The 27,619-nt window shown below is 45.3% G+C and overlaps 1 protein-coding gene across 2 annotated transcripts in view; it reads left to right on the forward strand.

The window, feature by feature from the left end:
- Window positions 1–27,619, forward strand: part of Crybg1 (crystallin beta-gamma domain containing 1) — a 192,348-nt gene that overhangs the window by 98,948 nt on the left and 65,781 nt on the right. The window contains exon 1 of one of the 2 annotated variants that reach the window (XM_006982753.4): window positions 19,321–19,479. The exons of the other annotated variant lie outside the window; for it this stretch is intronic. Coding sequence (XP_006982815.4) covers window positions 19,477–19,479 — 3 coding nt within the window. The 5' untranslated portion in view covers window positions 19,321–19,476. Of the gene's footprint in view, window positions 1–19,320; window positions 19,480–27,619 lie in introns of those variants that run through there. 2 annotated transcript variants of the gene reach the window in all.

Below are 27,619 nucleotides of genomic sequence, written 5' to 3' on the forward strand. Positions count from 1 at the left end.
TGTAACATGCCCCCCCATGGCCCTTCACTTGCACCAACTTACTGATGGCACCACACAAAATAAATAAATGGAGAGAGAGAGAGAGAGAGAGAGAGAGAGAGAGAGAGAGAGAGAGAGAGAGAGAGAGAGAGAGAGAAAACACTAGTAGTATAAAGAAACCCATTTGGAAGGGCGAGAGAAGTGGTCAGCAGAGAATGATGTTTTCAGCAAGGGTGAACTGTCCCTGACACCTTCACTGGCTGACATCATCCGTGAGCAAGAGAGAAGAAAGAGAGGGAGCCACAGAAAGGTGGCAGGCACAGTACAGTGAATCATGAAAAGGAAGAGAATGGCCAAGAGCCAGAAAGACACGTGTGCTGTGGCAGAATGGACTCCAGCAATGCTGACTGCTGACCTGACCTCCGTGGTGCCGCCTCTCTCCTAGATTCTCTTCTCCACTTAAATGCTAACCTAAGGGTGAATCTTCTTTCTCAATTTTCCTCTTTTACTTTTGTGAAACATAAGACACTTTTCAAGATGCGTGATTTCAAACACTGTTCTCACCCCTGCGCTAACTGTGCAGTAACCTGTCCTGTGTGCGCACTCCGATAAACATGGCTTTCCTTATCCACTGAGGAATAGGATGTGTGGTTATGCCCTTATCAGAGGAACATTGCTGGCTTAGAAGGAATGAAGATGAAGATTATATCTGCCATACCACACTGTGACTCAGAGGCTGACACAGTAGGATTGGAGAAAACAGATGTCACCGCATCGTGAAATGTTTGTGGTCACCTGAAAAACTGATCTTAAAAACTCTGTGTTCAGAGTCAGCTGCGCTCTTACATCTTTTGCCAGCATGTTCTTAATTCTTTTGGTGGTGCTGGAGGTGGAGCCGAGGCTCACATCTGCTAGGCAAGGCGCTACCGCTGGGCTACACCCTCAATCCAGTGTGTTTAATAGAAGCCATCACGCTGTAAATGTGTGGGCAGTCTACCAGGAATCACTGTAGTGTGCGTAACAACTTACAAACTTTCCTAATTATACAGTCTTTCCCTTTTTATGTGCTTTCCTATTTAGGAAGATTAAAAACACCCTCAAAAGTTTAACTGGTCTTTAAAGTCCCAACGCTTTTACTTTTTATTTAGTATTTTATTGTTACTGCTTTGAAGACAGGGTCTGACTATGTAGCCAGGCGTTAGACAAGCACCTCTATGCCTGACTTCTTCACTTCTGAACACAAATTCAGTCAGAAGTTTCAGCTGCATTCAAACTACTAAATAAACCCAGGTGTGGCAGCCCATGGGATATTGAGTTTGAGGTCAGCCTGAGCCATGTAGTAAAACCCTGACTCATAACAACAACAACAACAAAAAATGAGATAATAAGAATAGATTTGGGGGGCTGGAAAGATGGCTCAGTGGTTAAGAGCACTGGCTGCTCTTCCAGAGTTCTTGAGTTCAATTCCCAGCACCCACATGGTGGCTCACAACCATCCATAATAAGATCGGGTGCCTTCTTCTGGCTTGCAGGCACATATGTAGACAGAACACTGTATATATAATAAATTAATAAATCTTAAAAAAAAAAAAAAGAATAGATTTGGAGGGCTAGAGAGGTGTCTCAGTGGCTAAGACCCATGTTCCCTTCCCAGCACCCACATCAGGGGCTCACAACAACCTGTAACTCTAGTTCCAGGGGATCCAGTGCCCTCTTGAAACCCATAGCCTTGAGGTACACATGTGGCTCACACACATACATGTAGACAAAACACTCATACATATAAAATTTAAAAAATCTGAATTTTGGAAAGGGGAATTAAATAGATTTGGTGTCTCCCTCAGATGGGAGGAAAGTGGCTCTGATTCCAAGGCCTGCCTGGACCTCCTCTTCATCCTCTGAGAATAGACCCCACAGCTGGAAGATCTTCCCAGGACTGAGGGGTGGCCCAGTGGAGGCTGTGTCCAGGGACTCCATTCAGAGCTTGCATGTATGTGTAAGCTGAGCTATCCCCGGGGAGGCGTGGAAGGCCTCTGGTATACAACATGGAGGCAGCTTGGGGAGAGAAGAAACATTGGGCCTCAGATAAATGTGGAGATATGTTTTCCAAAGGCAAAAGGACAGAAAACTTGGGACATGAAAAAGGAGATTGGGGGAAGACAGGCTAAGATAGGGACAGGGATCTCGGGGTGAGGGAGACGAAGTGGGGGAGGGTCTACTAAAACACTGTGCAAAATGCCCTAGTGGTATTCGGTAACTTCTAAGCTAAAATTTAAAACATAAAAGAGAAATTGGAACGTCATTTGATAGTTTTTTAGCTTGGCTCACAACTTTAAAATACTTAAGTATATGGTGTGGAACTTTTCATTTAGAATCTTGTTCTCTCTTTTTTTGAAATTAGTGTTTGGGCAAATCTGGACAATTTAAAAAATATTTCTAGTGCATATTAATTATATGTAGTGGGTTTCATTACAACATTTTCATACATTATATTTTGATATATTTTCTTCCCATTTCCCTCTCTTGTCTCCTCCCACCCCTATTGATCGCCATATTCTCAAGAGCTAGTCAAACCTGGATACTTCTTAAAATATTTGTGTGTGTGTGTGTGTGTGTGTGTGTGTGTGTGTGTGTGTGTGTGTGTGTGATGTGTGAGTACACAAGTGCCACAGCTACAAATGGAATCAGAGGATAACAGCTTTCACCCTGGGTCTGCGGGATCGAACCCAGGCCATCAGGCTTGCCTGCTAAGTGCTTTTACCCTCCAGGCCACCATCTCACCTGCCAGAGTATGAGTAGCTTTTTAAAAACCAAAGAAGTATAACATTCTTCTGTTCTCATTACTAAAGAGCTACATTTTATATTTGACTTTCACCATGGGTATAGTTATGAGGCTATTCCTGGAAATACGCCCCATCAATCTGTGGAATTTTAGAAAAATCTTACAGAATCACGCCAAGTGTGATAAGAGCAGCCTTGCAGGGTGGGCTGGGGTGGAGCTGTGAGCTAGTCAGAGATCTGAGCCTTCCGTCTTCATGTGTTTGAGGCATAAAGTTCGCTGGGAAATAGTTTTGCTGCAAAAATGTTTCCTGCTCTAGCAAAATGTGTGAACTGAATGGGAAGGTAGGAGAAATGCACGTGGGAAACAGAACCTAAAACAACAGAGTCTGCGCAGGGCGAGTTCCCAGCAGTCAGTGCTTTCAGAGGCAGATTTCAGTTGGCTTGGGTTGTCTGGAAGCCTCCGGGCTGGGCTCTGCCGTGTGAATCAGAGTTGGGTTGGCACAGGCAAGTGAGGTGGCATTTTGGAAGGGAAAAGTCCACAGGCAGAGATGGGAAGACAGGCAAGCACAGCCTATGTTTAGAGCATCGAGAACGATCGTCCCAGTTTGCTGAGAGTGGACAATTTGTGCAGAACCACAAAGACAGGATGGCTTCAAAAACAGAGCATGCCGTTTTGTGCAGGCTTTATCTTGAAGAGAGTGGACAGTGGCTAAAGGCTTTTGAGATGCAGATGGTGGGATAAAAGCCATGATGTAGAAAGAATAAGCAGCTTTGGGTGTAGAGCTTGGCAGAGAGATGAGCTGGGCAGATGAGAGAGATCCAGAGATCAGGGGCCAAAGAAGAGGTCTGACATTTATAAGAGGGACACTCCTTCTGATAGGAATTAAATCATTGTCTGGGCTGAATATAGTGGCACAAACCCGTATCCCAGCATTTGTGAGTTAGAGCCAGGGATCAGGAGTTCCCAGGCTAGCCTTGGCTATATTCCAGGCCAAGAAGTGACTCTCTCTGAAGGAAAAAAAAAAGGGGGGGGGGGAGGCTGGAGAGATGGCTCTGTGGTTAAGAGCACAGGTTGTTCTTCCACAGGACCTGAGTTCAAATCCCAGCACCCACATAGTGGCTCACAACTGTCTAAAACTCCAGTCCCAGGAAATCAGACAACCTCTTCTGACCTCCAAGGTCACTGCATGCGTGTGGTGCACAGACACACGTGAAAGCAAACACTCATAGATATAAAATAAAAATAAGTGTTTAACAAATTTTTAAAAAAGGACAAGAAAGAAGAAAGCAATAAAAATGTCTCATGCTTTTCAAAGATTTGCTCTGGGAATAAATTACTGAGAATAAAGTATAAATAATAGAAAATGAGCTCCTGCTGGGCAGTGCACACCTTTAATCTCAGTGTTTGGAAAGCAGAGGCAGGTGGATCTCTGAGTTCACAGCCAGCCTGTTCTACAAAGTGAGTTCCAGGACAGCCAAGGATACACAGAGAAATCCTGTCCCAAAAAAACAAACAAACAAAACAAACAAACAAAAAAAGGAAAATGAGTTCCCTTGTAAGGCAAAAGGGACATTCATTTCCCACATAGGACACTATTCCGTGGCCCCTGGTCTTCTGTGCTCCCTGTCTGCTTCTTACAAATGAAGAACAAGAAAGGTCCCCGCTAGGGCTGGGAGATGGCTGAGCTTGCAATATAAGCATGAGGACCTGAGTTCAAATCCCCAGAGCCCATGAAACAGCTGGACACAATATTTCAAGTGTCTCCAGTCTCAGGGTTCCTGCAAGGAGATGGGAGTTCGAGGCAGGAGAATGCCTAGATGCTCACAGGCCGACAAAGAAACTGTTTGCAAAAAATGGTAGAAGCAAGGACTAACACCCGAAATTGTTCCCTGACCTCCATACTCATGCTGTGGCACACTTGTGCTTGTGTGCACAGCTAGACACACCTTTACACACACACACACACACACATACACATACACATTCAACCGCCTCTCTCTCTCTCTCTCTCTCTCTCTCTCTCTCACACACACACACACACACACACACACACACACACACACACACACACCACAATTTATAAACAATAAAAACAAGCAGCATCAAGCTCATAGCTCAGGTGGGTCACATGCATTTCCAGACTTCAACAGTGGTGATATGTTTAAGTTAACCTGTCTACACAGAGAATAGGGAAGTGCCTTGACCCAGGTGAGAACTGTACCTTTTTAACATAAAGGTCTCACGGAGGGGTGAGCAGTGTGACTGGGGACGGTGGGCATCTGTGGGGAGTCTGGGAGTTTGTTCGCACGATGCTCCTTCCACTGAGTGGCTTTTGGAACCTGAGGCATCTCATTCGCTCCTTCTTGAGCAGTCTCATAACAAGAGGAAGTCCTTGCATGGAGAGACCCCTTTCAGTCAGTCTACAGTCATGCGATTTAGGTCTCACCCCAAAAGGGCACGCTGTCGCATGGATTTCTACACACGCTTTGACTCACACTCTAGCTGAAGTTCCTGGCAGCTATGACTGAAAACTGACACAGCAATGGACTTATCTGTGATTAATTCGTGGGAAGGTTGAGGTGGAAAATTTTTTTTTCTTTAATGTTGACTGTATATCAAGGTTACTGGGCCGGTCAGTGTGTGAAATTCTATCTCCCTTTCCACAGTGACTCACCCTTGAAAGAGGTTAGCTTTTAGACAAAATTTAATAGATGATATTCCTTTTGCAATTGGGGTTTGGAAGTGCCAGAGCCTGTTGTGAATTTTGGCAGGGTTGCTCATGAGGGGCGTGAAGTGAGTTCAGTTCCTTCTGGAGAACTAACTACATACAGACTTCCAGAGTCACATCTGCCAAAGTTCAAATCCACGCTCTGCCACTTGACAGCTGTGAGAGCCTACACTAGTTACCAAGGCTCTCTTCAGTGTACTAACCGGCTTCATCAAGTCAATATGCTTCCGCTACGCAAAGCACTTAGAATAACGTGTGCTGGGGCTGGAGAGATGGCTGCTCTTCCAGAGGACCCAGGTTCAGGTCCCGGCACCCACATGGCAGCTCACAGCTGTCTGTAACTCCAGTTCCAGGAGATCTGACACCCTCACACAGACATGCATGCAGGCAAAACACCAATGTACATAAAATAAAAATAAGTGAATTATTGTTTAAAAGAGTATCATTTGCCACAAACATCTGCTGAAATAGTGCTGATGCCATAAAGAGCAAGGGGAAGGAGGAAGAGTCCTATTTATGAGGAAGGCACCCCAGCATCTAGAATTGAAGCATATTTGTGTGCACCTCGTTTTTCTTGTTCACAATCATCTCTGCTATTCTGGCCCCACTGGTGTGATTTTAATTCCAAAGCCACCAAAAGGACAATGTTGACATTATTTGCATTTTACTAAGGATGGCTATTTTGTCTGTTTGAGGTACACACTTAATGTTCATGGAGGAATGCCTCACAATGGAAGAGAGACTGAGGCCGAAGTGGGTGAAGGGCGTGGCATTGGCGCTGGCTCTGCTTCTGTACTTGGTGGGTGAATGTTCATCACAGGAGTATTTACTGAGGGGAGTTCTGCTGCAGTTGGAGCAACTGCAACTTCAAGTTCAGCTGAGGCAGGAAGTCAGCTTTCCCAAGGCTTGCTGCACTCCAGCTACTCCTGTTTATGACAGGTTGCCGTTTGGCTTGTAGCTGAATGATCACCTTAGGTTAGGCTCCATTCACTCAAGCTTCAGAAAACCCCTGGAGAAATGTCCCCGTCACTCATCCATGGTGGTTTGAACTGTGACCAAATATCCAAAACATAAAAGTAAGGTGGGTGGGGCGAGGGAACACAGCCCCTTTGTGGCCACGCCCTTCCTTCAGAAGTGAGTGTGAAAATTTCCTTCTTGTCTGAAGGCTCTCCAGTCGTGAAGAGAGCTTTTCATTCTCTCTGGGTTGGTCCGGAGCAGAACGGAAGGCTGGGGGCCAAGTCGCCACTTCCTCCGCTGTGCTGGGCAGGAAAGGCGGTCCCCGCCCCAAGCAAAGGAGGCTGCGCAGGCAAGGTGCTGGGCCTCCCAGAACCAGACTGTGCCGGAGCTAGGATGTGGAGCAGTGGGGAGGCCGGCTGCAGAGGAGCTGGGTCACACCGTCACCCCAGCAGGTTTAGAAGACTTCAGGATTAACCCTCACAGGTCGTCCTGTCAGGCCAGATCTGTACATCCTGTGAAATATTAAGGGTGCACGACACTAAAATGAAAATAATAAGTGGGTACCTGTTTTCCTTTTGTGTTGAGATTAGGTCTGCCTTATCGCTCTTTCTAAACCTCAATTCCAATTATGTTTATAATCAGATAAAGCCAAGTAAACTGTGGTTTACGCGGAGACGGGTGATAGCTACAATCTGGAAACTGATGTGCATGCCGAATTATAAAACCTGTGCTAAAAGTAATTGCTGGGTAGACTAGTGCCTGAAGGTTTGGGCTGTGCCTCTCACAGATCTGCTAAGGACCCTGTGACATTTGGCAAAGAGTAATTCAATGAAATTATGCCCAAGTCAAAGCTATATTCTATCCCAGACGGGACCTTTTTAAAATAAAACACCTGCTCTGAATGCTGATTTCTGATATGTACTGATCATTTGTGCCCCTCCCTAATTAATGTGTTGGGGATTTATCCTAGAATGAATTAGGAAATGGGTGCTTTGGGGAGTTTTTTGTTCCTGAACATGAAACTTTTGTGAATGTAATTATTTTATTGTTTGTTTGTTTAATGCCAGAGTCAGACATAGTGGTCCACTCCTGTAACCCCCGGACTTGGAAGACTGAGGCAGGAGAACTGTCAAAATTCACACATAATCTAGGTACATAGTCAGTCAGAGGCCAGCCTGGAATGAGAGGCGAGAGGAAAGGGAAAAGGAGGCAGACTACGAATGAATGGAGGTAGAGAGCTTGTCTGTGTGAAGATCCATGAAGAAGGCTTTTACCAGACACTGGCCCCGCCAGCCCCTTCATGAAGCTGCTCTCCCCAGTCTCCAGAACCGTGAGGAATAAACTGGGTAGCCGTAAGCTGGCTGCTCAGCCTGTGCCATTCTGCTTTGATGGTCTGAACAGACTAAGTCACACAGCTTTACTTTCTAAGTCTTTGTAGCCAAGGAACTTCCTAAGGTTCCCAGTCAGGGAGGTTCATTCTAACCAGTGCATGCCTCTATGACAAAAGCATAAGCCAAGAGAAGCCTTGTTGACACTCAGTGAAGTCTGAGTGGATGAACACAGTTCTGACGGGCCTTCACATGGAGATGGTTACTTTGCTGAGAAAACCATCACCACCCCAACTAGGCGTGCATCCCTGGGTGTTTGGGATGCGGTCTAGCGGTGCATGCTCTTTCTCTTCTTGAGGCAGAGGCCAACAGTGCAGCAGCTCTAACAGGTGCAGGCCCCTCCATGTCACCCAATGGCTCTTGTATGTTCCCCCTTCCAATCCAAAAGTGCTTCCTTTATCATGCCTGCACTTCCTGAGTCCAGGTCACCTCAGCATGAGCCCCCAACTTAGTTTCTGCTCTTCTTTTGGAAGCTCAGCAGGGCATCAGGGAGTTCCATTTGCACACTGTTGCTATGCATGGAGAACGATGTTCAAAGCCTTGCTGTAACAAAATGCCAGAGACCGGAAGATTATGAACAGCAGAAATGTATTTCTCACAGTTCTGGATGTGGTCAGGGGCCAGCAGGATTAGGTTCTAATGATGGTGTTGTCCTGGGTTATACACAGCTGGTTCCTTGCATCTCCACTGGAGAGCAGGGAAGAAAGCAAGATCTCCTGTGACACTAATCCCGTTGATGAGGGCGCTGCTCTCATGACCTGATCGTACCCGACAGGTCCCACATCCTCTTAGTGCCACACAACTAATGTCAGGGTAAGGTTTCAGCATATGACCTCTAAAGGAAGAAAACATCAGTCCGTATCACCTGCTTGTTATCTTGTATTGCCCCGATGGGGAGAGATTGTGCAATACACTCCTCTGCGCTGTCTTCAGAGCACAAGTAAATGCTCTTAACACATGAATACATTATAATGATACAATTTGTAAGTATTTGTAATAAAATTAATTTGCAAAACATTACATGAGATTTCATTTTATGAGGAACGAAAATTCTTATCATTATCTCAGTGTAATTGAAACTTTATTGTCATCTAGAAATACAAGCTTGACCTCACATACACACGACCCTAGGTTCTACTCCCAGCAAACGACTCTGCCAGCTGTGGTGGCACACATCTGTAAGCCCAGCACTCAGGAGGCTCAGGCAGGAGGATTGAAAATCCAAGGTCTGCTTCTTGAGTGACATAACAAGTTATAGGCCGGCTTGAGATAAAGAGTGAGGCCTTATCTCAAAGAGAAGGAAGGAAGGAATGAAGGGAGAGGGAGAGAAGAAAGCTGGTGTCTGAGTGCCCCCCGCCCTAATTCTGCAAAGTCCATGGGAGGTGTTCCCCAGACCTCATTCCTGTCCTGTGCTCTTTCTGCTTCCGTTTCTATGACTGTAAAGCTGAGAAGGGTCCCCAGGGGACTCCCGTGACACCATAGCTGTCATTTCTTGCAACACCAGGTTCTTCTTTTTTACTTTCACTAATTTCCTCGGAGCGATGAAGTAAGAGTCGAGAAGGATCCAACCTCATTATTGATGATCACCATTTTAAAAATTGAGGTATTCATAATCCATAAAATTCACCGTTTAAAATGTCCAGGGAGGTGAGTTTTAGTCTGTTCACAGCTTGTATAACTCCCACTACCCTTGGATCTCAAAACCTTTTCATTGCTCTCTCAAAGAAACCAGGCAGTTATTCCTTGGTCCCTCCCTCCCTAGCCGCTAGCAAGTACCACCCCTTTCTCTGACTCTGTTTGCCGGTTCCAGCCTGTGATATAAATAGGATGACTGTGTAGGCTTCTGTGTGTGGCTCCCCTCACTTCAGAAGTGTCTCCAAGGGTCTCCTACACTGTGGCAGGTGCCAGCACTTCGTTCTTCCATTAGCCATCTTTTATTTATCCATCCGTTGGTGAACATTTGGGCTATTTCTGCTTTTTAACTCCTGAGTAGTTCTGTCGTGAACACTGACCTCCAAGTTTTTTTGTAGGTATTTTCAATCCTTTTGGTTTTTTTTCACTAGGTGTGGAACTACTGGGCATTGTGGGTATTTACACCAACAACGCCTCAGTCCCTGCTTCTGCATATCCTCACTAACGCCTGCTGTTTGTTTGCCCTTGTTTGACCCATCCTGATAGGTACAGGGTGTTATCTCATTATGTCTTTGATTTTTAATTCCTCTGATGAACAATAATGATATGCATCTTTATATGTGTTCATTGGCTAATTGCATATCTTCTTTGGAAAAGTGTCTCTTCGTGGTCCATTTTGTGGGCCATCTTTTTATTTTCTTAGAAGCATAGATGCTTTTAATTTTGATGAAGTCCTATTTATTATCTATTAGTTGGTTATACTTTAGGTTCATCAGGAACTAAGGTTAAATTCAAAGTAACAGAGATTTGATTAAACCTATCCTCCCACTTTACAGGCTCAGTGCTTACACACAGATCTTTCATCATCTGCTTTGTGTTGGCTTTGGTGAATGGGTTAGAGAGGAATGATCATGCATTTTGCTAGAAATGCAATCTGTTTCCTCAATGGCGAAGTCCCAAGGAAGATAAAGTCTCAGGACTGATTGTCAGGACGGTGGCCGAGTATGTACAGCACAGGGGGTCCAGGCTGATGGTTGAATAAGTGCAGTATGGCAGGCAAATGTGATGCCCCCCGTCTGCGGTCAAGCTGGGATGGAGTTAGCTGGAGTATTTTATGTTAAGAGAAAGTTGGCTGCTCCTGTGGAGTGAAAGCTGAATTTATTGGGACTCCGACAAACTAAGCTCATGAAGAGAATGATTAGAAACCCTGACCAGCCTCAGGATGGCGCCCTAAGAGATCCAATGCAACCCTGGCAGAGTCCTTGACAATCTCTGTGCGTCTGTAGACTCCCTGATGGTCTACATATGATTTAGCAGGACCAGAGGCAGAGCCCCGCTCATTCCTGCGCCTGTAGGTTCTGCATATCTGGCCTCATCCTCCTCCATCCTCCCCTGTGTCTGGTGTGGACACATCCACCAGTTGTGTCCAGATGGGCATTTGGGCTTTCTGTTGGCACCAGCCATGGGGTCTTGGAAGGAGAGCAAAGAGAGGGAAGGAAGTGAGGCGGATCTCAGTCTTCCAGATCCCTCCCTGCAGGGCATTGCTGACTGGCTGTGTCCCTCAGTCCCTGCCTGCAAGCCCCTGGCAAGGCCCTCTGTGGGTCCCTGTCTTAGCAGCAACTCCCTCCTTGTCCTCTAGGGCTGTTACTATTCTTGGGTTGGGATACTGCTCTTGGGGTCTCTGTGCCCATCGTTGTCCCATTATTAGACCCATCAGACCATCTGTCTGTCTGTCTCACTTCTGTCGTTCTTTCTTGCAGGGTCTCACTAAAGCTCTTTCTCCCCACTCAGGAGGTTCTGTGCTATGCTGAGCAAGCCTTACTTGTAAAACAATGCTGTGAGATGAATGTATCCATTCCGTAACTCTCTGGGGTGCTTACTGTGCATTTGAAACATCTGTTGCAAGACAGCCCTATGAGGCTGTGAGAACATCCAGGGAAGGAAGATGGTAACATCCCTGTTCTCGGGATGGATGCTCCAGTGAGAGACAAAAACAGAGACACAGATTTTAATCTAGTGAGCTAGAGACAGGTACTAGATGAAAAACAGAACAGAGAGAGGGGGAGAGACAACTGTAAGAGAATATTGTTCTAACTAAGTTGTGGGGTCATAGGTGACTTCTCCAAGGTGACAGATGAAGAATCTGTGGTAATCTGGGGAGGGCATCCAGAAGAGCAGCATGTGTGCAGAACAGATTGAAGGGACTCACACTGACGCAAGGGCTAGTTAGTGCTGGGACATTAACTTAGAAAGTATAGGACAGTGGGTAAGGGGACTGTGGCAGCCATGTTGGCCACTTTCCAACTGCAGATGGAACCCTCAGTGTCACTAGGAAGAAAGACTTGCTCAAGAGCGCCTAGCCTTCCTTCTTCCCATGTGGCTTCTCGAGAGTCCTCCAGCCTCAGGCAGTCAAATGTTTGAGCATGGAAATATACTGACAAGAAGCCCCCGAAGCCCCATGAAGCAGATATTACATTGGAGACAAGGATAAGGATACAAGAGATGCAGGAAAGCTAGGCAAGGAAGTCATGAGAGAACAAGACACAAGGGACCCACAGAACCAGTGGCTTCTGGAGAGTTAGCTGGTGAGAGCTGCTGGTAGAGAGGAGTGGCTGGCGGGCCTCAGGGCGCTGCTTCCCGACAGCCCTTAGATAAGTTGCTCGCCTTCTCTTTTGCTTGCTTCTTGTTTGCAAGAATCCTTATTTTCATATGGCTGTGATAAAACATCATGACCTGTGGAGGCCCATAAAGGTTTCCTAATGAGATCTGAGCTTGCTTTACCCAGCAGGGCTGCATTAGAGGATTGCTTGACCACGTGTGTGGTTACCAGGTGATTGGAAAGAGTCTGCACTTGGTTGTGCGAGGGGGAGGTCTTTTGCTGCACCCCTTGGCATTACTATAAATAGCTCTTTAGAAGAGACAGGAGGGGCTGGTAGGTTAGGATCCAGGCCCTCCCGAGGCTGTCCCGTGTTTCTGTCTCTCTCCTCTCTATTCAAATCTCTTATCCCTCACCCGTCAAGAGTACCCTGGGGTAAAATGTGGGAGCTGGTCTCCCAGCTGGTCTCCCACAATGACCAAGGCAACTTGGAGAGGCAAGGGTTGGTTTGGGATTTGCAGCTGCACCACCTGCACAGGGAAACTTGGTAGCAATAGCGACTGGAGCCTGAAACAGAGCTGAGCGTACATCTCCAACCACAAACAGGAAGCAGAGAGAGTCTACTGAAGGCGTGTGGCTTCTGAAACCTCAAATCCTATCCCCAGTGATACACTTCCTCCAGCAAGGCCACATCTCCTAAACTGCCTGTGATGGCTTAAATGAGATGTCCCTTATAGGCTCATATATGTGCATGCTCAGTCCCCAGGTGATGAACTGTCTGGGAAGGACTAGGGGGTGTGGCCTTGTTGGAAAAGGGTGTGTCACTAGGAGTGGACTCTGAGGCTTCAAAAGTCCCTCTCTCCCTCTCCCTCTCTTTCCCTTCTCCGCCCCCACCCCAGGATGTAAAGATTTCTGCCCCACACTTCCTTCTCTGCCACCACACCTCCCACCAAGATGATAATGAACCAACCCTCGGAAACTGTAAGCCAGCCCCCAGTTAAGTGCTTTCCTTTATAAAAGTTGTCTTGGTCATGGTATCTCTTCACAGCAGTAGAACGCTAAGACGCTGCCAAACAGTGCCACCAGCTGGAGACTAAATATTCAAATGCCCTGTACTACAGGTGACAGCTTCAAACCACTGCGAAAATGAAAACGGTGATATGCACCTCTTTACCCTCAGTGACTTAGGTCCATAAAATACTTACCAAATTCATGAGACATGGTTGACCTAACCCTCCCAGTTACAGCTTATAGAAACAGAATGCACGTATATATTGTCTGCTCTGCCCTGAGACTCCCAGACATCCACGAACACCAGTCGTGATGGAAATTCCCATTCCACATGCCAGGCAAAGTCAGTCCTCCTCCCCGCCTCAGTGCTTGCTACCCTTCCTCCCTGAGACCACCCCTTCTTGCCTCTCTTTCTCCTTCCTCTTACCACAGTCACCTGTGCCTGGAACCAGTTTCCTTCCTGATTTTCCCCAAAGCGCCACTATCTTAATGTGATTCTATAAGCACAGCAGACTTTTCCTGAGGCTTGGCACAGCTTGCAAACCACTGGAAAGGGCACTGCTGTCTGCTGCTGCTAAGATGTCTTTAGTCATTCCACACACTAGAAAACCCTCACGGGCCTTTTCCTCTCACTGTTTCTAAAGCCCACTTTCCAATACCCAAGCTGATATTCTTTTGCCCTCCTAGAGATCTCTATTTCTTATTCTGACAAAAGCCTATTTAAAAATATATTTTAAAAATTCCCTGCTCAAGGGACATCGCATTTTGGTTATCTCTCTCCTAAAACACCAGAAATTTGAAGCTATTTTCTGTGTTGAAGCATAATTAGATTCTAGGTATGTGCCCTTTATGTGGGAGCGAGCAGTGTAAATTTATGAATGATACTGGGTGTGCCTCTCTGTACTCAGCCCAGCCTCATATAAAAATGAAAAGAATTGCTGTTTTACTGCAAAGAGTAGAATTTCTCTTTTATTACTAAAGACACCTGGGGTGTTCCTAGGTGGGAAGAGACTGGGTGTTTATTGTAAACAAGAAAGCAAGAAGCTGGGAGGTAGATGTGCCCGCTTTAGAAAAGACAGTGAGAAAGCTGGGCATGGCCATGCATACTGCTAACCCTAGCACTCAGGGGGACCAGGAGTTGAAGATAATTCTCAACTACATATTCAGTGTGCAGCTAGCCTGGGCTACATGAAATCTTATATCAAAACATAGCAATGGCCTGGAGAGGTGGGTCAGTGGTTAAGAACATTTGTTGCCCTTGAGAAGATCCAAGTTCCATTCCCAGTACCCACATGGTGGCACACAACCATCTATGACTACAGTTCCAGGGTATCTGATGCCTTCTTGTGGCCTCTTTGGGCACCAGGCATGAATGTGGTACACAGACATACATGCAGACAAAATACTCATACATATGAAATAAAATTTTAAAAATGTTAAAACAAAGCAACAAAAAAGAAAAGATAGAGTAAAGGACCTTCCTTACCTCTGTGTTGTTTGCTTGCTTGTTTGTTTTGAGACAATGTCTGATGTAGCCCAGGCTGACCTTGAACTCTTGACCTTCTGCTCCCACCTCTCAAGTGCTGGGATTATAACTGTGTTACTATGCTTGACAATTTTTTAACTTTTTTTTATATATATATCTATGTGTGTGTGTGTATCAGTCAGTTATTAGTCAGGGTTTTCTAGAGTAACAGAACTAATAGAATATACATACATATATATAAAGAAGATTATTAGAATGATTCACAGGCTGTGGTCCAGCTAATCCATCAATATCTGCCAGTCAGTGGATAAAGGCTCTTGCTGCCAGGCCTGATGACCCGAGTAACTTTGCTCCCTAGGACTCACATGGTAAAGGAAAAAACTGACTCTACAAATTGTCCTCTGACACCTACGTTTGTACTCTGACACATGAATGTATTCATCATGCACAGATACACAGACAGATAATGAAGTATTATTTAAACAAAAGTAACTTTTTGTTCGTCCTGACCTGGAATGTTTAATCCTGCCTCTGCCTTCTAAGTGATTACAGGTGTAGACCAGAACTCCCTGCTTTCTCTTTCTAAACCAAGAAAACAGTCAGCCTTTCAACATGCATGGAGATCCAAACACTTGATGCTTTTTGTTACATACATGTGCTTTTCCTCCTCCAATGCCTGCTGACCATGTGTACTTCTCATGACCACTGCGTACTTTCTGGACAACACCATGGGATCTTTGTGAATCAGCCAGCAAAGTGCTCCATGAGCAGCTCTCCAAATAGACTTGGGGCACCCTTCCTCTTGGAGGGACAGTCACACCTCTGTTTCTATGTCACAAAGTTATTCACATGTAAGTTTGTGTCCTCATAAGTCCTAACCCTGCCTTGACAGCTTCTCTTCCATTTCTCCAAAACTCATAGTGGATACCATGGTTACCAATATGTCCTGTTTTCTTTTGGCATTCCCCAGGTGCCTGCATTATGGTCCCAGTAGATTAAAGTCACTCACATGAGTGAACTGACCCTTATGATTTAAAATATCTAATTCGAGGCTGGGGAGATGGCTCTGGGTGAAGGTACTTCCTGCATGAACCCAATGACCTAAGTTCTAGCCATGGATCCCATGTTAGAGTTTCTATTGCTGTGATACAACAACGTGACTAAAGCAACTTAGGGGGGAAAGCATTTATTTTGCTCATAATTCTACATCATTGTCCATCACTGAAGGACGTTGAGGCAGGAACTAATGCAGAGGCCGTAAAGGAGAGCTGCTTACCGGCTTGCTCCCCATGGCTTGCTCAGCCTGCTTTCTTACAGAAACCAGGACCGTCAGCCCAGGATAGCACCACTCACAATGGGCTGGGCCCTCCCACATTTATCACTAATTAAGAAAATGCCTTATAAGTCTGCCTACAGCCTGATCTTATGGAAGTATTTTCTCAACTGAGGCGCCCTCTTCTCAGAGGTCTCTAGCTTATGTCAAGTTGACATAATACTAGCACACCATGTAAGGGTGCCATTTATAGACAGTCTTGCATTTTCCTTATCAAACTGTGACCATAGTGACTGATTAGGGGTTCAGGTTAAATGCAGATGTATTGTCTTGAGAGTGAAACTTCCATGGTTTATGGATACTTCCACTTGGAGATAGTAACTGTCCCCTAAATTCCACATGACCCATGCTGCCCCTGGCCCACCCCTGGAGCTTATCATTGTCCTCCAGGCTTTGTGACTACACTGAGTTCCTCTGGGCTTATCCTTCTCTCCCAATGTCTTTGTCCTCACTGAACATTCTTTCCTTCCCTCTGTCTGTTGGTCACATCATTCCCCATTCCACTTCCTGTCTGAAGGGTGGGACCCAGGAGAGGCTGCAATACTCAGCCTCTTCCAGCATCCTTTACATCATGTCACTTCCTGCTCAGAAACCTGTGGAGAGCTTCTGCTTCCAGGACTTCACACCTCAGTTTCTTGACCTGTTTCTCAAGGCTCTTCATCCCAAGTGAGATCGTCTATTATTCACCCTTCCAGGATGCTCTGCCAGCCTTTACTGTGCCCCATAACTCTAGTTTGGTTACTGTGCCTGAATTCACTTGGCCAACTTCCTTCGTCCCTCCCCTCTCCTGGAGTGCCTTCCCTCCACCCAGGCCTTGTTAAACCAATGCTTCAAGGCTCACCCATGCCAATCTCCTTCCCTTTGAACTCCTCAAGCATTACAAATGTCTCTATACCTACTAGAACACTTAATTATACACCTGCTTGCACAGTGATGGTAGTTTTATGGATAAATCTATAAGCTTCTAGAAGCAAAAATGAGCTATCTAGCTTGCCCCTCACAGAGTGAGAACATGGTAGCAGGATACAGATATTAATGTTCTGTGCAGTTTTTGTTCAGGTTAGGGGATAGAAGAAATCTTGCCTTAAGTTATTGTTGTCTGTTTTGTTTGTTTGTTTGTTTGGTTGGTTGGTTGGTTGGTTTGTTTTTAGTTTTTTTGGGTTTTTTTTTGCTTTCTTTTTTTGTTTTTGTTTGTTTGTTTGTTTGTTTTGAGACAAAGTCTCATGTCACTTGGGCTGGCCTTGAACTCACTATGTAGCCAAGGATGACCTTGACCTGATCCTCCTGCCTCTGCTTCCCAAATGTTGGGATTATGTGTTGCCCGTTATTATGCAGCGCTGGGAGTAGAACCCAGAACTTCATGCATGCTAAGCAAGCCCTCAGCTAGCTAAGTCACATCCCTGGCCTTGTTGTCACATATTCTTACAGTATCTAAGAATTTTAGTATAAATGGTCGCACAGGCTGGGGAGAGAGCTCAAGGATTAAGAGTGCTTGATGCTTTCCCAGAGGATCAGAATTCTGTTCCCAGCTCCCAGGTCAGGCAGCTCAGAGCCACTTGTAACTCCAGTTCCAGGAGGCTCCAGTGGCTCTGGCCTCCATAGGTACCTTCACACACACACACACACAAACACACACACACACACACACACACACACACACACACACACACCACACGCGTGCATGCACACATGCACGCACGCACGCACGCACGCACGCACACATGCACAATAACAATAATAATAATAATAATAATAAATCTCTAATATATATGATAGCTACAGAATAATTTGTTAAGTTAATAGTAACTTACAAAAGCTATAATAGTTCTTTAAAAAGGAAGAAAGAAAAAGTTTTTTTAAGTCACCTAATCTACTTAACGAAGCATAAATTTTTCTACATGTGCCATCCCTAAATGGCAGCTATTGCTACTACATTTCTGTCTTATCTGTATACATACTTCTAAATGACAGTATTTCCTTGTTTTCTCCACAATGTGAGCCTCCACATAGTCCTTGTTTTTTAACCCAAATTGCGACTCATAAATCTGGCAACCAATAATTGCCTGATGGTCTTGTTGATTGAATAAATGAAATAGATGATATGCAATAGCATGGGTCAACCTTGATAGGTTATACTAAGTAATTGTGGGGTGGTTTTGTTGCTGATGATGTTTGGTTGGTAGGTGTTTTTTGTGTTCTGAGATAGTATCTGTTGTAGCCCAGGTTGGCCTCCTACTTGCTCCATAGAGGGGGTTGGTCTTGTATTCCTGATCCTCCAGTTTCTACCTCCTGAATGCTGGGGTTTACAAGCTTCTACTCCCATGCCAAGTTTGTACTAAGTAACTGTGCTTGGAAATAAGTCAGTCACAGAAAGACAAACACCGTATAATTCCATATGAGTGTGATACCCAAAGTAGCCAGACTCAGGCAGAATGTAGGACGGCAGTTTCGAGGGCCAGAGGGCAGAGTTGGGGACTCCTTGTTTAATAGAGATACTGTTTTGGTTTTGTATGATATGTTGCAAAGCAATATGAATATAGTTAGCATTATGGGATTATATGCTTAAAAACGGCTTAGATGGTAAAGTGTGTGTTGTATGCTTTCTACTATGGTTGAAAATAAAACTTTGGAAAATGAGGACCATCTCACATGTACTCACCATGGTGGAGCGTGTGCAGACACTGGATCAAGCCAGCAGGTGTTTCTAACACTCTGTTCCTAATGGAACAAGACAGCTGTTTTATTTCTGACCTGTTACCCCCAAAAGGACAAACATGAAGAGGGCTGCTGGAACAACAGAAGGTCACCAAACCCTAAACACTTTTAGACTGAATGTTATAATGATTTATAATTACTGGGTTAGATTTATTGATGAATATAGGTGTCAGTTATTTGAGTACCAAATGGATGGACTTCTTACCCTTCGTAATAGGATGTAATTTTTACCCTTTCTATGATGTAACACCCCCGCATGCATTTTAGTACTATTACAAGCGATGTGATTTATGGAAAATAATTTATACCTTTGTAAAAAAAAAAAGTGTAAGTAAATAAGACTGGAATTAGAACAATATAGAATAAAAACCCAGTATTAAAGACAATATACTTTGTTTACCAGAGAATTAAAAATCAGAGCTAAGCTGTAACTTTCACTCTTCATGTTTCTCATTCACCCCTACACAAGTTTTTTTTTTTTTTTGGTTTGTTTGTTTTGTTTTAATTTTAGAGTTTAATATATGCAGGGCACTTTCCCCAAACTACCTGCTTACTACTTCCTCTGCTGTCTCTTCAGCAAGTTTGGCTTTAGTGTCCCACCCAGAAAAGGGCGCGCCTCTTTAACCCTCTCAACTCTGGAATCAAACACACCCTTAATAAATGAGCTTTTCATAGGAACCGTCAGTGTCTGAGTCTGAGCTCCGGCGGCGGCGGCGAGAGTGAGCTGGCCAGAGCTGAACAGGGCAGACTGGAGGGTGGACAGGTTGGGCTGTGGTGAGAAGCCCGGGTAGAGGGGATGCCGGCCGGGCTGCAAGCTGCTCCTCGTGCTCTTTCGCTGTATCCATAGGGAGTGGAGAAGAGGCGACAGCATGGTAAGTGGTGACCGGAGACTTGTCTCTCCATTGCCCGAGACCTCGGTTGTTTTAACTTATATAGCAGTGATACGAATGCCATCGATGAACTTCACAAAGGGCTTTATTGTCTCAATCTGGCAAATTCTTTGCTTTTAAAAGTCTTGAGCAATTATGAATAGGAGGGATAATACGGTGGGAGCCACATACCTTTGATTGTCAGAGGAATGCAGCATCCTGGATGTGGCCCTGTGGCTCACGCTCTCTAGTTCTCAGGTGTTTATGACATTAGCAATCTAATCGGGATCATTAGCAAGCTACTCTTGTTAAATACATCTGGGTTCCGGCCATCAGCCATCGGCCATTCTCATGTTGATTTATAATCCTGCTCTTGGGTGTACTAGAAGGACTTAGTTAATCCTTTTACCAGCTCCTATCCCTATCCTCTTTTCAGATTCCAAAGACAAACTGGTATCAGCTCTTTGGGGCAGGGGTGGGAAGGAGGGGGGAGTGCCCCTAGTGGGGAAGAAATGTTTTGAGAGTTTGTGTTGATTTTCTTTTTTCTCGGTGGCAGACGTTAAGACACTATAGTGCATTCTTCTCAGGTGTAAGCTATCTTTCAAATGTGTCTCCAGTGGGCGTTGGCTGCCTGCTGCTCTCTCCGCCTGCCGGGTAACAAGTTATTATGTATTGCACACGCTTTCCCCAAACCAGGTTTATTAGGACACAGAGTGTTATGGGAACATCTTGGCTCGTTACAACCTATCATTCAAGAATTGCTAAGGATTCGGCTAAGAGAAAAAGAGCGATCTTATTAACTTTTAGGAAAAAGGACATTTATATAAGACCTATTCAACTTTGCTATGCTGGTTTCATCGCACAGGTGTGAACATTAAACCCAAGTGCATGGTGGGCTTTGGTGTCAGTTTTCTCTGTTAGAACTCTCTTAACTCTTTCCTGTCATTTGGTATTTTAGAAGACAGACTTCAAATTTAGGTTTGAGCTCTTAACCTTCCTTTTTAAAAAGCTTTTAAAATTTTTTTATTTGTGTGTGTATATGCGCGCGCGCCATGCACACACGAGGAGTCAGAATGCAATTTGTAATAGTCAGTTCTCTTCTCCACCCTATGAGTCCTAGGGATAGAACTCAGGTCCTCATCCTTGGTGGCAAGCATCTTGACCAGCTGAGCCATCTCAGACATCTTAAAGGAACTAATATCTTACACTTTACCAAAACAAACAAAACAAAACGAAACAAAAATTTTCAAAATTATTTGCCAATTAAAAAAAATCCACCATGTAAGTTTAAGAACATCACGAATACGATTCATCAAAAGCATTTGAAAACTTTTTTTTTTTTTGGTTTTTCGAGTCAGAGTTTCTCTGTGTAGCTTTGCGCCTTTCCTGGAACTCACTTTGGAGACCAGGTTGGCCTCGAACTCACAGAGATCCGCCTGCCTCTGCCTCCCGAGTGCTGGGATTAAAGGCATGCACCACCACCGCCCAGCTTGAAAACTTTAATAAGTGAAATTTCTGATGTTTTAGTCAATCGTCCTATTAGGGCCCAACTCCGGAAGCTGTGCTGAGCAGTTCAGTCTGTGAATGCTGCTGGGTGAGCTTGGGCTGGGCTGGGAGGTAAATCGGCCAGGCTGATCATTCTGAAAGCTGTTTCTGTGTTGAATGTGTGTGCTACGAGATTAAAGATACAGGGAAACGTGCAAAGTGTTAGCACCCCACACTACAAGTACTAGGAGCATATGGCTAGTGCGGGTGACAATTGAATTTTAATTTGAAATGTTGAAATGGGCAGAGCCTGCTGCCCATGTCTCCAGGCATAATCGTGGCTGGCACTGTGCAGGAAAGCCTGGGTGTGCAGACTTGTCTGCCTCAAGCCCGTACAGGAGCACAGGAGCGGGCTTTGCAAATGCAATCCAGACACACAAGCCGAGGCAGAGAGAAGGCATCTGAGCTCACACTGCCTGCCCGTACAGTGATGAGAGGTGATGAAACATCTTACTTTCAGCGTTTCTCACAGTCTCCTCACTCCCCACACAGGCTCCTAGCCTCTTCAGCCACCTGCCCCATCCCACCTCTGCCAAGCTAGCCTCATGGGAGGAACTAAATAAAATCTATGTGTTCTCTGGCGGGCCAAGCAAACCCGTCTTCCTGCCAGTGGGAAGGAGTGAGGGAAGAGCCGGCAGATCCAAGGACCAGAAACAGATATTAGATGATGTATGAAAATCCTTACATCGATCAACTTAAATGCTGTGTCCAAAAAGTTGAAAGCAGCTTGGTGATTCCTGAGAGCCTCGCTGGGCTCCCAGGAGCTGCCTCAGGGTCTAGTTCTGTCCTCACAGCTGTTTCCTTCCTGATGGCCTCACCTTCCTGCAGCAGACATCGCTTTTCAGTTCTTTTTGTGTCTTAGGCAATCTCCATGCCAGAAGAGGGCATCAGATCCCATTCATTAGAGATGGCTGTGAGCCACCCCATGGTTGCTGGGAATTGAACTCGGGACCTCTGGAAGAGCTGCCAACGCTCTTAACCGCTGAGCCCTCTTTCCAGCCCCCAGGGCAAATGGCTTTTTGAAATAATTTGCCAATTTAAAAACAAATTAAACATGTAGGTTTAAGGGCATCATGATCATGAACCTTTAAAAGCATTTAAAATGTAGTCAGTGAAATTCCTGATCTTTTGGTTAACCCTTGTAATAGTGTATAATCATAAAGACCTAAAATGTACTGAGCCATTGATCTACTTACAGCCTGTGAACCCTGCTAGGCAAGCTTGGGCAGTTTCTTGGGTGTGAAGTGAGAATGCTATCTATCCCCTCAAAGGGCCATTAAGAAGTCCCAGGCACAAGACAGGTTTTTAAGTGTGGTTACTGAAATCACAAAAGAGAAAAATTAAAAGGCCAATTAGTATAGAACACACATTCATTGCCTTTTGAAACCAAAGAAATGCATGCTTCTAGTTATTGTGAAATATAGCTTGCATCAGAAAAGTGTGTAAAGTTTAAATGTGGAATATAATGGATAATTATAAAGCAGGCACTGGTGTAATTAGAAACAGCCTAGGAAATAGGATGCTGCTACTTCCTCCTGGTCTCTGATCAGCACTCCCTCATCACCAAGGCCAGGTCCAGAGTGGGGGAGGTGAGGCACGTGACCGAGGAGCACCAAAACCCACTAACAAACAAATAAAAACAAAACCAGAGAGTGAAGAACAGCAAACACTCAGTAATCAAGACACACAATGCATTAATGCCATATTTTGCAAATTAAAAGTTAATGAGAAGTATCCATGATAAAGCAGTAAAATTTTAAATAAGGAGCTACATCACAAAGAAATAACCATGATCTTCTTAAATATTTATTTATTTAAAAAGTTTTTATGTGTATAGGTATTTTGCCTGGATGTATGTCTGTGCCTCACATGCTTGCAGTGCCCATGGATGCCAGAAGAGGGCATTGGATCCTCTAGAACTGGAGTTACAGTTGTCCATCATGTGGGTGCTGGGAGTTGAACCAGGGTCCTCAGAAGAGCAGCCAGAGTTCTTAATTACTGAGCCATCTATCCAGCCTAATACCTATTATCTTAAATACTATGATGGCCATATCTATGTTTTTTTCTTATGATTTACTACCTATAAGCATACCCCAAGACAACATAATTTAGTTTTTGTGTTCCTGAATTTCATATAAAAGGAATTTTATACGGGAGTCTCACCTATACCTAGGCTCTTCCAAACAATATCATATTTATGCCACACACACCATTAAATGCATTCCTAGCGTTTAAGAGGGGAGGCCTCAGTCTCTCAAATGGGTTACATAGTGAGCTCTAGATCATCCTGGGCTACAGTGTTAGCACCTGCCACAAAACAAACAAACAAATAAAATAAAAACAGAACAAAACCAAGCCATTGTACTTACAAAACTCATCCATGGATAGTGGACGGCTGAAGGTGTTGCCTCTCTTGCTGGGGGGTATTCTATTTTATGAATGTTTCGCTGGTCATTGATTCACCCCGCTAGCGAGGGGACCTGGCCTGATTGGGAATTTTAACAAGCACTACTGCTGTGAGAGTCCTTGCGTCTGTGTCCTGGAACCACACACAGACTTTTCAAGGGTCACTGTTCTCATAGCAAGATCTTAGGGCCCTTGGGACTTCCTGAGGTATTTTGGAGAACTTGGCAATGTCAAAATGGTTATGGAATCCTGCTAAATATCATGCCCCTTTTCACTCCTCTTCCCTTATGAGTGTAGAGTGGAGATCCAACCAGTCAACATAATATGTAGTGGTGTCTTGTTCTGATGACCAAAGGATGCCCTGTGTATTGTTGAACAACTCAGTAGGTATGCCAAGGTAGTCTTGAACTCAGAGATCTACTTCCCTTTACCTCCTTAGCACTGGAATTAGAGACATGTGCCGCCACACCTGGCTTTGTCTGAATTTCTAACCTAACCATTGATAGATAAAATCTACATAAACAAGGATCGTGTGGTCCTTCATTTCTAAGAATGTCAAGGGATTCCAAAATCAATTTTTTGAGGACTTTTTGTCCTAAGGCGTATAGGAGGAGCAGAATTATTTCATGAGGAATGCTGAGCTTTTCTCCATTATCCACGGCAGTTTTCACAGTGGCCACCAGTGTGTGGGAGTTCCCGTTTCCTGCCTCCCTGGGATAGGGATTGTTCTGTTCAGTTTTTACAAGGTTGTTCCCTTGGTGACTAATTTGAAGTGTTTCCCGTGAAAATTATTCAAGATCTGTGTACAGAGAAGCGGCAGTCCTTTTCATATCCTGCAACTCACTGAGTAAATAAACCATCGTCCAAGGCATGATGGGCATGGTGGGCATGGTGGGCATGGTGGGCATGGTGGGCATGGTGGGCGTGGTGGGCGTGGTGGGCGTGGTGGGCGTGGTAGAATTTAGTGAAGTGATTAATATTAATGTAGAATTGTATTTAATAACATGAACTCAGTGACAGATGAAAATACCAAAATGGTACATAGGAAACGGTATTATATAGTTCACTGAAAACCTGAGGGGTAATGTAGCAGTAGTAGGTGTTTGGGAACTTTCCTTTTTGACCTTATTTGTGGCTCTGACTTGCCAATATTAATGTGTATCTCTTTTATGGTTTCCATCTTTGCCTTCTTGCTTGCTTGTTGCTTTGTAACCCAGGCTGCTCTGGAACTTGCCATGTGCCCGAGGCTGGCCATGTGCTACCATGCCAGTCCAGCAGCTTTTTGTGATCATACCCAAGATAAATCAGCTCATTAAGAGAAGAGGGCTTTTTGTTTTTGTTTTGTTTTTTGTTTTGTTTTTCTAGCTCCCCAGTTTTGAAAGTTCCAGTCTGTGATTAGCTGCCTGTGACTTTTAGGCATGTGGCCAGGCACTAGGTCAGGGAACACACAGAAAGTAAAACCAGTCGCCTCATGGCTGGGTGGGAAAGACAATCACCTTTTAAGGATATGCACCCAGTGACCGAAAGACCTTTCACAGGATCCTACCTCTTTAATCCTCCCAGGACCTCTCCCAACAGCACCAGGCTGGGGACCAAGCCTTTGGGGTCCCTCCAGATCCAAACTGGAGCAGTGGCCTGCCCCTTCTCTAGCTCCTCATTCTTCCCCAGAAACAGTGTTAGGTGTTTCACGAGCACCTCACTTGGTTCTTAGTACACCCAGAGGACAAGTATTTCAGAACCAGGATTTGGGGAAATCACCATCAGAGACTGCCACTTCAGTGAGGCTGGTTCCTGCTGGGGCTCCGCTACACCCTGCACTCTGCCTCTTGCTAGGCTGGAGAGTAAGAGCTTTCTAGAAAACGATGATGCTGTGTTCATCTGACTAGTAAATGTGTATTCAGTGCTTATTGGCACTAAGCACTGATAAAAGACAGGGAACTCGAGGCTGAACAAGACTATGTTTCTCTCCTCATAGGGCAGACAAACAGCAAGGAGCCCCAACATACAAATACCAAATACCGCCATATCCTCCTGAGGGCCTTGTTGCCTCCACGGCCACGCCAATCTGAGTGGCCCCTGCTGCCACCTGGGGTCATGGAGTTGTCCAGGCCAGAGCTGCTGCTAAGGACCATGTCTGGGTCCATGGCCCTACCTTAGCCAGGGTCTGAGTTGATGTCCACGGCTCCTGATACCATCAAAGGCCATGCTGGTGCCAGGGCCCTGGGCCACCACCTAGGGCCATGCTGGCATCTGAGGGCCTCGATGCCAAGGGGCCCATGCCAATCCAAGTGGCCTGTGCTGCCACCTGGGGCCATGGTGACATCCAAGCCTGGGCTGCTAAGGAGGACCATGTCTGGGTCAATGGCCCAGCAGCAGCCAGGGTCTGGGCTGATGTCCATGGCTTGTGTTACCACAGGGGGGGGGGGTCATAGGAACTATGCATAGGAACCATGTATAGGCCTAGGAGAACTGGCTCTGCCCCTTGCCTGAAGGGACAGTCCCAGTGGCCCAGACTGACCAGCTCGGCTACCACCCAGACCCATATCCTGGGCCGTGGGTTGGCCCACCCTATCATCTACCCCATCTATGACCTGCTGGAGTGCACAAAGGGACTGGTCCTGCAGAATGATAGCTGCAGGATCTCCATGTGTCGGGCCGGGATATCTGAGAGCGGTTTCATTCACTGAGGGCCCAGTGATGATTGTGTGCCAGGGGTCCTGAAGCAGACCAAACTCATTGCAATGAACATTTCTCGGGTGGGGCTGATTGGACAAAAGGGTACACTGAGTGACACACCGCAGCTCCCGATGCCACTAGGATGAATGAAGAGGTGCTGGAAAGATGCAGGAGCCAGTTGGGTTGTTTTGTTTTGTTTTTAATTAACTTTCGGGGGGGGCATGCTGCAGAGGTGTGGGGCAGATATGGAGGGACTGGGAGGTGAGCAGGATGGGGGTGCATGATGTGAAATTTCCAAAGCGTCAATAAAGAATTATGTAAAACAAACAAAGAAACAGCAACAACAACAGAATGCCATACCTTTGTGTAAGGAGAAAAACAGAAGAGGCTTCAGCTATGGAAACGGAGGTCCTGTACCACATATGGAGAGATGAAGATGGTCGCTCTGGGAAGTTCTTGTCTTCCAAATCCATCATCTACATAAGTTGTGAACTTAGACAGTTTGTATATACAATTAATAGAAGAGTAGGCTTCTGGTTTCGGTCTGTCCTAGCCATAACAGATTTAAATGTTCATCAACAGTGATAAGCCACATTCCTCAGACACACCCAGCCTTTTTATGTGTGTGCTGGGATCCAAACTCAGGTCCTGTGCAAGCATTCTTACCTCCTGAGCCATCCTTCCCTCCCCTAGATGTGGAATTTCTGAGAGGATAAATGGTTTGATTCCTTAGTATTCCCAAGATCTCTTCATGAAAGCACGCACTGGCTTTTCTTTCTTCCTTTCCGCCCCTCTCTACCTCCTTCCTTCCTTTCTTTTCTGTGACACTAGGTCTTGCTATACAATTGGAATTGGCCTGGAACTTGAGCGCTTCCTGCCTCAGTCTCCTGAGAGTTGGGATGCCAGGTGTAGACCATTACACTCAACTGCTTTCTGTTTCATTTCCTGAAGATTATTAGCCGAGTGTGATGGCACACACTTGTAATCTCACTACCCAGGAGTCTGGGTGGGAGGAGTGTGAGTTTTGAGACACCCTGGACTACATAGTAAGTTTCTGTCAATTCAACTAGGGCAGAACAGGACAGAATAGAATAGGAAAAAGGTTGCTAAAAAGTCAGTAATTCTTCTAGGAATTACAGGAAATTAGGGAATTTCTCAGTTATGCTAATGCATATTATTTGGGTGCGTATTCTAGTATGTGTTCATTGGAAACGTAAACCTTTTAACATTTTCTAAAAATAAGTTCACTATGTTCTGCCACATTTAAAATGTCCTTAAACTCGCCTTAAGTTAGGAGGTCTCAAGGGCCCTGGGCATCTCAGAGGCAGCCTGAAGCCGAAGTGCTGTGGTCGAAGGAGCTTGTCTGTTTCTCGGTATGTCTGCCCTGCTCTCTCCCCCTCCTCCTGGCGCGCTGTCCCTGTCCAGCGTGAGTGCAGCTAAGCCAGGCTGGTCTCGCTGCTGTTGCTCACTCTGCCCACCAGGGTCTTCCTAGTCTCCCTCAGGCCCTTTAGAAATG

This window comes from Peromyscus maniculatus, chromosome 16 (assembly GCF_049852395.1).
Source record: "Peromyscus maniculatus bairdii isolate BWxNUB_F1_BW_parent chromosome 16, HU_Pman_BW_mat_3.1, whole genome shotgun sequence".
Lineage (NCBI taxonomy): Eukaryota > Metazoa > Chordata > Mammalia > Rodentia > Cricetidae > Peromyscus > Peromyscus maniculatus.